General features: G+C 29.8%; 1 protein-coding gene across 1 annotated transcript; it reads right to left on the bottom strand.

Annotated features, from left to right (window-relative positions):
* Positions 1-1448: 1448 nt before the first annotated feature.
* LOC120203758 (ACT domain-containing protein ACR4-like) lies at positions 1449-4567 on the bottom strand. Its single transcript, XM_039203939.1, has 8 exons — positions 4342-4567; positions 3915-3987; positions 3769-3814; positions 3547-3661; positions 3397-3464; positions 2716-3306; positions 2530-2634; positions 1449-1963 (listed from the first exon to the last, which is right to left on the bottom strand). The coding sequence occupies exons 2-8, from the start codon at positions 3983-3985 to the stop codon at positions 1628-1630; spliced, it is 1332 nt and encodes a 443-aa protein (XP_039059870.1). The 5' UTR covers positions 3986-3987; positions 4342-4567; the 3' UTR covers positions 1449-1627.
* Positions 4568-10768: the final 6201 nt, after the last annotated feature.

Below are 10768 nucleotides of genomic sequence, written 5' to 3'. Positions count from 1 at the left end.
ATAAAATTTTATGTTTGTATCTTAATACAATAGATATATTGGTGGCAGTGTTCTCTAACATGCAATGTCTGATTTGAAATATCCAGTTGGATACTTTGAATCTTGGGTCATCCAAAGCTTTTAAGGTGAAAAAATCATTAGACAAGACATGAAATTCTGGACAGGTTTGATAGATGTGTGCGTGTAAGATGAGCTTATTGGTTCGGAATAAATGGTTCGTGCATATATTAGGAAATATCTGTAAATAGTATTAATTATTCAATTGAATACACTATGCCTACAATAAATATATTATCGGTTGATAACCAGTTTTTTCAGTAAATAAATTTGATAATAAATAAAATATATCAACGTCTCTAATTCCTTATTAGGATGAAATTGTAACGCAAAATCTAATTTTTTATTTAAATAATTAATATGACAATTTTTGATATATTCTATTTGCAATTAATTTAAAAATAGGTATGTAAAAGAACTTGTTCCACTTGATTAGGGAATTATAAGATATAAGGAATATAAATTAGTGATTATATATATATATATATATATATAGGGACAGATGCTGAATTTTATGTTAGAATATGAACTTTTAAAGTTTTAAGATGGGACAAATTTATAAAAATCTAAAAAGTGCGACAACAAATTTTTAATATAAAATATATAGATAAAATTTAAAATATATAGTAATTTTAAATTTCAGGTGGTCCATCCACCCTGCATGGGGCTGGATTTGTGTTAACAAAGAGGGATGCAGTGGGCATTGCGACAACTGCTTTAACCGGGCGTCTTCCCAGATCACGATGGCAACTTACTCATGGGTTTTAATAAGCATCTAGGATCGGCCTCGGTCATTATTGCTCAACTTTGGAGACTGCTAAAAGGCCTTAAACTAGCATAGACAAAGTCTTAGAGAAGATCCAACTTCATATGGATAGTTCGGATGTTTTAATTTTTTTAAAAACAGTCTGAAGTGATTAATACTTAATGCACTATTTACTTGAACATAGTGCCTCTAGGAAGAACAACATTCTCTTCTTCTTCTATCACACTATAGTTTTCTTAGTTCCATCAGTTCTTCACAGCATACGAATCAAAGCCTTAAAAAAATGCAATGTCTTGGACTAAGAGCAATGGCAAGAAGATCTAAACAAAACAAAAGAAAAATGGTACAAGTTGGAAATGGAAAGTCAAGAAATGATTAGTAAACAGCAGCACCAAAGCAGCCATACTTATTTGCGTGACCAATGGCTGATTTGGTGGGTGGGGGCTCATCAGTCAGCCTAAAGTCCTCACCCACCACTTTAAACAATAGTATCAAAAAACATGGACAATAGTCCAAAATTACAGTCAAAACGTAGAGCAAATCTTGTCATTAACACACAAACAAAATCAGAGTAAATGGCCAATGAATATTGAAGAAACTTATCATGTACTTAAATTAGTCACCGTTTCATTTTTCAGCTTTTTGTGGATTCAAATATAGATTGGATACATTTACAGACGAGTCTGACATATTTACATTTCTAACTATGTCTCTTAGCTTCCATTACCACAACTGATAAATGATTTCCTAGACCAGAATAAAAGCTAAATGGGTTTTCATTTACATTCCTATATATATATGTTCCTAGGAATATGATCTCACCAAGTTGACAAAAGATCTTGACTTGAAGAGACCACCAAAAAGGAACCTGGTTGGAGATTCCTGGGAAACTGGTTTAATGTCTTCAGGGTTGCCTTTAACTTTTAGTATGGTCTGGCCGATAACTTGTCTGATAGAATCTATGGTCTTTGCGTCAACAGGATACCCCGATGCATCGCGAACATAGAATGTGTTAACCGCTTTGCCTGCTTTTGTTGTTACTTCAGCTCGGGTGACGGTCAGGCTGCTCTCGCGGAAGATCCGAGTTACATCGGACAGCAATCCAAATCTGTCCGTCGTGCAGAGTTCTAGCTTCAAACCCTGGATAAGAGACAAGTTGGTTAGCAAGGCAACCTATGTCACTCCAACTCAAATATGAATCGGACATAAGTGTCGGACACAAATACTTCAAGATACCGAACGAGTCTGAGCTTATAGAGGGAGACAGGTAGATAAAGAGACAACATAATTTGACAAAAGAGTAAAAAATGTAACAGCTAGAGATCTTTGACTGGAGGGTCTGCTACACTGCTAATGTTTTGAATAAGGCTGCATATTGTTATATCATAATAATATTTGTTCATATTTGTTAAACATTTTGTGTCAATTTCAGTACCAGACTCTTTTAACTAGCTTCTGATAACCTGAAAGAGGGACCATTAACTGAAAAAAATTCCAGAGTATAAGATTAATTTATTCACAAGCAGCAGAATAGTACATACACATGAAAAATGATTCCTTCAACAAATTGTTATATTATTTTATATAAATTAATGTTATATAAAACACTAAGAAAATGCTGATAGTTTTGATGTCATGAAATGCATCATTCAGGTTAAATAATTTTGTTGTCTGAAATTATAGTCCAAGTATGAAAGGGTACTCACCTCAGATACCCTTCTGGCAATTGCTGCTTCAAGACACTGAGTTACCCTTTCTCTCTCGGCATCCGATTTCACCGGGGATCCATCGATATGCCGAATGTAATATTCCTACAAAAAGAACGTTACTTTCAATCCCAGAACGCATGAGAAGAAGCTATGTAAAAAGAGAGAATAAATGAATGGAGTTACCTGATACGAATCGGGGCCCAAAGTATCGATATTTGCATGAAACACTACATAGTCCATATCGGTCAAGGTGCAAACTGTATCGAAGAGAAGTTTCGGTCTATCTTTACACCTAATTGTAACCACTGAGTAGTCCTTATCATACCAATTAACAACATCGACATTCGGCCTTTGCCTGTCGTCCAAGACATCTTCCCCGATTAGTTCGTAATCCCTATCGTCAAACATCATCTGGTGAAGCCTTCTATCAGTATGTGTGACCGAGTGGGAGACCACAGTTTTGGCTAAGCTGGATTTGTTGCTACCCTTGAGCACATTGCAAAGAAGTGTCTTTATCCTCGACAGCCTTTCCGGCTCAGTAATTGCCGTTCCCGTTTCGTCATCGGTCACTTGCATCACAGCCGCAGCACGGGTGTTATGTGTCCAAACTTCAGCATTTACTACGTTGCATTTAAGATGCTTCAGGACAGCACTCACTTCAGACAGCAATCCCGACCTGTCACTTCCTGTTAACTCGATTGCGGTGTGGTCCATTGATTTCTTCACCCCAACAGATCTCATTGAAGGTGTGAAACAAGATTCTGGTCCTAGAGACTAGACACCAAAACAATTAATTAGTACAAAAAAAAACCCAGGAAAGCAAGAGGGGAAAACGGCAAATAAATTAAAATTTGTACTGCTTACCTTCCTTATATAATCTAGAATCCCTTCATCTAGGATTTTGTTTCCATCATGATCGGTAACATTGAAAACTGGTTAAAAAAAACATAAATTTTAGAATCAAATGACTACTTCTAAAAATTACACATACATACATACATATATATACCGTACCATCCATGAACCAATTGCCATCAGAAGATATGTAGGCCTTATTGATGATAAGATTAATATCAGTAAGGATTTGTACAACTTCAAGAAGGATTCCATGTTTGTTTGCACTATCAACCTGCATTAAAATAATCAAATAAGCTAAGAAGCATAAAAAGAAGGGGGAAGATGTTCAAATAGTGAAAAAAATGAAGAAATTTAAAAGGGTCATTCATATATACATACACTTATCACTGTTGCATTCTTGCAGGCTTCATTATCAATCACAACCCTGACAAGGAAGGTTAAAAGTGAATGTTATTTATTTGGTTATTTTTTTCATAACTCCAATAAGACTACAATAAAGAAGATGAGTTTTTTTTTTTGGTTACCTGGGTGGATTCATTCTTCTAATGAGTTTCTCATATTCATCATCCATGTCATGGGAAAATCTCGTGTTCATCTCTAAAATAACAAGAAAAAATAATAGTTCAAAAACAAAAGCAACCAATCAAAAAACTAGAAACAAAATCCTATGCAAAACCTTAAACAGACTTGTTTTGAGGGTGGTAAGGCCTAAAGAAAACTCTTGAAAACACAAAAACTTTGAGCAGAGGAAACAAAAAGTAGTTCTCTATGTGTTTGTGAATTGGTTTAAGAAAAAGAAGGACTCCCATCAAATGAAATCCATAGAAAAACATGTAGGAGAAGAAGAAAAAAGGAAACCACAATAGAAATCAAGCACACTTCCTTAAAAAAAACAAACCCACGCTCTAAGAAAAACAGAAGAACAGAGGAGATAGAAGAAACAACTGATACCCGTTATAGATTTTGATTTGTTTGAGAAATATGTGAGCAAAAAACTTGGGTGTTTCTTTCTTTGATTCTGTGTTTAGCAAAGAAAGGGTTTTTGTTTTTCTTGTGCAGTAGTCTATGCAATAGTATGAGAAAAAAACCAATGCAGGAAACTCTCTATTTATATACTAAAAGAATAAGAATCTTTAGACTCCCCTGAATTCTCCCACTCTTATTAAGGCAAATCAAATAAAATTAAAAAAATTGACAAACAATAATAATATAATTCTTGACTCAGATTCAGACTCGGCTCAGACACAACCCGCACGACACCTCAAAAACCTGCAAATTCTACGTTAAAGAAGTGACAGCTGGGGCTTACCAAAGATCAACAAAATTGGAAGTCATAATGACAAAAATAGTCTTTAACGTTTACATTAATGGTACTTCTGCCTTCCATTCTTTTCTTTGGATCATTTTACCACAACGTTTTAATGTTTGATTCAAATAAATCATGTTCGATAAAAATTGTTAGTTAACTAACGATCAAGTTATATTGTTGATATGATATATATCACGTCATTCAAAGTGATGATATGACATGTGTTACATTAATAATCGGACATATGTAAAAATAATACATCAACAACATAAATTGATCGTTACCAAAATAAACGTTTAGATTAAATTTTATTAATATCTATTTGAATTTTAATTAGTTTGTCACTTTTATAAATTTTAAAATTATAATTATTTGAATTAAAATAAATAAGATTTAATTTTTTATATAAAATAAACGTTTTATTTCTAGATTAAAATACTATATAAAATGATTTTTTTCAATTGAAAAATCTAAACCAAATCATATTGACGAATACGATTCAAGCCAAATTCTATTACCAAAATAAATATCGAGGAAATCCCTATATCTGGTTTATACCCAAAATGGATGAGAGAATAGAGTTTTAGTCAACTCTACTATATGAATAAATTTCAAATTATATATGATTTATATAAATCTTAAGATTTTTTTTTATAACTACCGATTTCTAATTTATTAATCGATTAATTCGAATCGGATACTAAAACAGAAACTAATTTTTTACTTATTCATTTAATTATCTAAACCCAAACTATTTTTTTTTTAATTAGCAATCAATGGACAAAGTGAATTAAGTGGATTTTTAAGGAGGTCATTTTAACCCACGTGTTTAATTAAAGCATAGTTAAAACGTGGCAGCTGGCAGTATGTTTGGATTGTCCTATGTTTATGGAATATGTCTTAACTGAGCTGTCTTGTTGAGATTGGTTGGAATTCTAGATTTTGAGGCTGTCTTTAAACTCCCCAAACCCTAGCCTTTTTCACTACAAGGAAAAGTTGGATTTAGCCACGTTTTTCCTTTTAAAAAACGTGACATTGTTTTCATTAATTACATTCAACTCTCGCGTAAAGAGTTTTGGACAAGTCGTTTAAATTTATTGTATTTAATTAAAGTTGAATTAATAGCACTAAAAACTGTTGGATGCGTTAATAAAAAGTACATTATTTTTAAATTTTAATAAACAAATTAAAGATAATATAATTAGGAGAAAGAATTATGAACGCGAAACATAAAATATATTTTAAAAAAACTAAGTAATAGCACATTACTTTATCGAGCTAAGTTTTCAACATTAAAGTGTACATATTAAAACTATAATTCATTTAAGTCAATAATAACTGGTAAAAATTGTAAGTTTAAGTTAATAGTGCATTAATGTATTTAAGTTAATTGTTTTCAATGTAATAGTTTAGATCATTATTTGTAATTAAATACTACGTGTCTATATATATAAATCTTAAATAACTTTTTTTATATTATATATGTATATAGGGTTAGAATCTACTTAAATAAATAATTTTTAAATAACTTTATAAATAAAAATAATGTTGGTGCACTTGATAGAAGAGGCAAGTCCTACACCAAACCAAAAGAGATAATTTTTATACATTTTCTATAATTAATTTAGTTTTTTAGTCTAGTTTCCTTTACAAAATGATTCTCTTCAAAGATTGTCTTTAAGGGGTGTTTGGTTCATGTAATATGGGACTACAGGGGTAATTAAATGCCATTCTCCTGTTTGGTTGGTCAGTAATCATATTCTCCAGTAATATTTTATTCTCAATAGTGGTGTTTTTGGGGTATATTACTTGGAATGTGATTATGCTCCTTCCCTTAGGTATTGTTGGATTACCGGCATTTTGGACTAAAATGCCCTTAATTTTTTTTTTCAAAAATATATTTCTTCTGTCGTTGAATAATAAAAATTCTACGAATGTTAAAATATAAATTTATCATTAAACTATTTTATATTTACAAAAAAAAGTCCATAATTAGACTTTTATATGAAGTTCAGGGGTTAAAATAAAATTTTACCATTTCATCAAACCTATTTATCTTTTCAATTTTGTAAAAAAATTATGAATTTATTTTTTTTAAAAAAATATATAAAAATTAATTATAATAATATTAAAGTAGAATTTAACTTGTTAAAAAAAATATATATAAAAATGACAATTCGGTAAAATATACATTACAATAATCTTTTATTCATTTAACCAAACACTGTAATCTTACATTCATGCTAAACGAACCAAACACAAAATACAACATTCCCAATAATCTTATTTCTGCCGGTAATCCTATTCCCACTGGTAATCTTACATTCCGTGAATCAAAATCACCCTAAGTGTCAACTTAATATCGTTGTCTCTCATTTTATTTTGATTTAGATCTAAATAAATATCATCTCCATTTTGATATTTTTTTCCTTTTCATGTATTCTTAAAGCGTTTATTTTTATCTGCATTTATGACATGATTTCTTATCTACTTTTATGGCACGATTTTGTTTATCATTATGATAGTTTGACATTCTGTGTTGCATTCATCACGACTCACCTCCTAATCAGAAAATGTTAACAGTCTCGTATAGTTAGATTCTCTTTTGCAAAAGTTTATAAGTGTATTCAAAACTATTTACGGAGCAATATGTCAAATTAATTCTTTTAATCTCTGCGCCTACATCAATATTGCGTATAGGTTTCATCTCTTCAATATCATTTTCTTATCCTTAAACAAATAAAGATTCCTTTCTTTAGATAAAAATATATATTTTGTGCAGTATTTCTGCCATTTTAATGGATTTATCTGAACATGTAACCCTCATTCATTTGCAGTCCTAATCAGCCATGATCGAGGAAATGTATGTCGTCGTGCATATCACCTTGTAAATGTATCTGAAAATAAATCATTTTAAACTAAAAGTTCTCTCTTTTGTCTCCTTCCTCTCATTTTTTTTCAATTTAAAATATATTTTGAATTTTATGCATTAAGATATAAAAATAATTATTTTTTTCTGTTGTTCTAACTAAACATATCATTAAAAATTATTTTCTTTCCAATTTTTCACTTGTTAAACACACTCAAATATTAATATATGGATAGTAACCGTGGAAAAAAGAATATGAACATGAAATGTGTTTACTAAATCAAACAATATGTAAAAACAAGTTGCTAAATTATGTGAATTTATTTTTATTTAATGTTTATAAAGTTTTTTCTAGGCTCGATACTGATTTAAGATTTGATGTTGAGAAGTATCGGTACTAGAGACGAAACAATAATATTGTATAAGACAATATCAATACCTAATTCATGATATTACTAGAGATCCCAAGTTAATAAATTGCTCAAGATAGTCCTATTTGCATGTATAAGTTATATTGAGATCTTTAAATGATAAAAAATTATGCTTAAAGGTCATAAATGTGTTAATTGATTACACTTTGGGATTGAATGATGAATTGGCAAATAAATTTCCAAAGTTATTGTTAGTTACACTTAAGTTCATCTATCTCTTAATTAAGAAAAGCAATAATAAATTGCATCACATGTTATGTACTTATTAATATTTTGTTAATATACACAATAGAGAAATCTAAAAACAATAATAAATGAAACTTTAAGCATTTATTATGAAAAAAATTCAAATATCTAAGATAAAAAAAATACTTTTAAACATTTATATTTTTAAATAATTAAAAATAATAACCTTAAAAGAAAAACTAATTAGCATCGAAAATCACAACAGTCGTCGTTTACGTACTCTCCTTGTCAATCATTCAACGCAATACGAGAAATTATAATGTGCGACAGTTTTAATATAAGATTTAAAAAATATGTTATCAGTTTTGTTATTATTTAAATAACAAAACTAGTAAAAAATTACCGAAAATATTATTATTTCTATCAGTTTTGTTATTATTGGATGTTTTATCGGGTTTGGTAATATATCCGGTAGAAAAAATAATGCTTTAGGTAGCTCTTTATCAGATATATTATCAAGCTCGGTGAAACGCTCAATAATGTTTTAGATAAAAATAATAATATTTTAGATAATTTTTTACCGATTTAATTATTTAAATAATAACAAAATCAGTAATAATTTTTTTAACCGTATAATAAAGATGTCGCACTGTAGAACTTCAAAACCCAACCATATGGTTCACACCTTTTTAGCTCCTAACTACCTCCCCAACTGTCAGTAAATCCAGATATTATTGTTAAATAATAACAAATTTATTAACATATGACTAAATTATATTATAAAAAATAGTAGAAAATAATTTTAAATAACAAATGAATGTAATTAAGAATGTTATCGAGTCAAAAGGTCAATGGGAGGGGAAGGGAGCGAAGTTAACTGATATACCGACCGACCGCCCTTTTCGTTAGTTAAAGCATTAATTTTTACCTGTTTGTTTAAATATTAAATTGTTTGGGAGTAGCAAAGGTGCACGTGACCTGAGTCAGAGGGTATCAGAATTACACATGGAGCATATCATGGTAATCACGCAAGCTACTCCCTCTTTATATATTTTTTAAATTATATATTTCCTTTCATTATAATTATAATTTATTATTTAAAGGGCCTCTTGGAGTGTCTAAAGGGTCGTTGCCAAATCAGCGTTACATAGGCGAAGTTATAACTATTACTTATATAATTTATTGATAGTGTAACATAGAGATAGGGAGGTAGAGATTGTGTATGTAGTTCGAGTATGCAATCAAGTATAGTTGCATATAGGGATGGGTATAAGAGTCGAATTCGATAGGTTTCGACTTGATTTGACTTAATCAGGTCGGGTTTAAAAAAAATCAGTTTTGGTCAGGGTCGGGTTAAGTTTTTTTAAAATTGATGTTCGGGTTGGGTTGGATTTGGGTTTAGGGTTTAGGGTGAAAAATATCGAACTCGAAAAAATATAATTTTACCTTATATATTTAGGAGTAATTACAATAATACCCCTCTATAATTTATTTTTCAATTAAATCACTGTTTTTATTGAATAAAAATACTATTTTTTATTATTTCAGGTCGGGTCAGATGAAGGATGTAAAATTTTCAAGTCAGTTTGGCCGAAACCTGACCCATGACCATCCCTAATTACAGATCCACATGGATTTGATGGTATACATTTAAAATTTTATTTGGTTAATTACCTATTTTATTGATGATGTTTACTTTTAAATTTTATTTGTGCTCATACATTTAAATTTTTTCGTGTTATTAACATGTGTGTGTCCATCCTAAAAATATTTTTAGATCTATCACTGATCGAGTAACTCACGCTATAACTACGAATAAGATGAAACATATTGTAAGTTATTTGAGTTTTACTCGACCAAAATTTGATCAATATTCAATTTGAATAGATTTAACTCGAGCTAAAATTTTTAATCAACTTAGCAATACTTCAAAAGGCAACGAAAAATTATCAAGCTTCAAATCTTTTAAGGAAGATTGGAACAATGCATGAAGATCATGTGTAGATATTAATTAGTTTTATTTTTTATTGATAAACAATATGAATTTTAATATATAATTTAAAATTTAATTGAGATAATATTCAAATTGTTTGAATTCCTTAAGAATATTTAAGAGTATATCGAATAATCTATCAATATAAAGAATATCGTAAATTTAAATTAAGTGTAGTCAAAATCGAATCCGTGTAGAAGGATAACCATATTATTGCTTTCGAAATTTGTTGGAATCATCAAATGTTCATCATCTACGTGACTCCAAGCCCTTCAGAAGTCTTCCAAATCCCAAACTGAGTCGGTCCAATACCCTAACCAACGTTATAACCTTAAGATAAGACCCTGCACAGCCCAATTGACAGGCTAGGGATTTGGAAATTTGAAAAAGAAATTATTTTATTTAAAAAATTTATCAGATTCAAAACTTAATTTGATTTGTACATTAAAATATATATACTTGATTTGATATGATACAATCTGGTTTAAATCTGAAATTTATTTTTATTAAATAAAATAAAGATTTAATTGAAAAAATAAAATAGAAAATGTTAATATTGTAATTATTCATGAATATATGAGACATGTTTA

This window comes from Hibiscus syriacus, unplaced genomic scaffold (genome assembly GCF_006381635.1).
Source record: "Hibiscus syriacus cultivar Baekdansim isolate YM2019G1 unplaced genomic scaffold, ASM638163v2 tig00010263_pilon, whole genome shotgun sequence".
In the NCBI taxonomy this organism is placed as follows: Eukaryota; Viridiplantae; Streptophyta; class Magnoliopsida; order Malvales; family Malvaceae; genus Hibiscus; species Hibiscus syriacus.
This window is presented reverse-complemented; position numbering and strand designations above follow the sequence as displayed.

Bases quoted from the DNA above. Each gene is read 5' to 3' on its own strand.
- LOC120203758 (XM_039203939.1), bottom strand. From the start codon at position 3,985: ATGAACACGAGATTTTCCCATGACATGGATGATGAATATGAGAAACTC. The intron at 3,662-3,768 runs GTATGTATATAT...ATTTTAATGCAG, and splicing joins AGAATGCAACAGTGATAAGT to GTTGATAGTGCAAACAAACA. The intron at 3,307-3,396 runs GTAAGCAGTACA...TTTGGTGTCTAG, and splicing joins TTCTAGATTATATAAGGAAG to TCTCTAGGACCAGAATCTTG.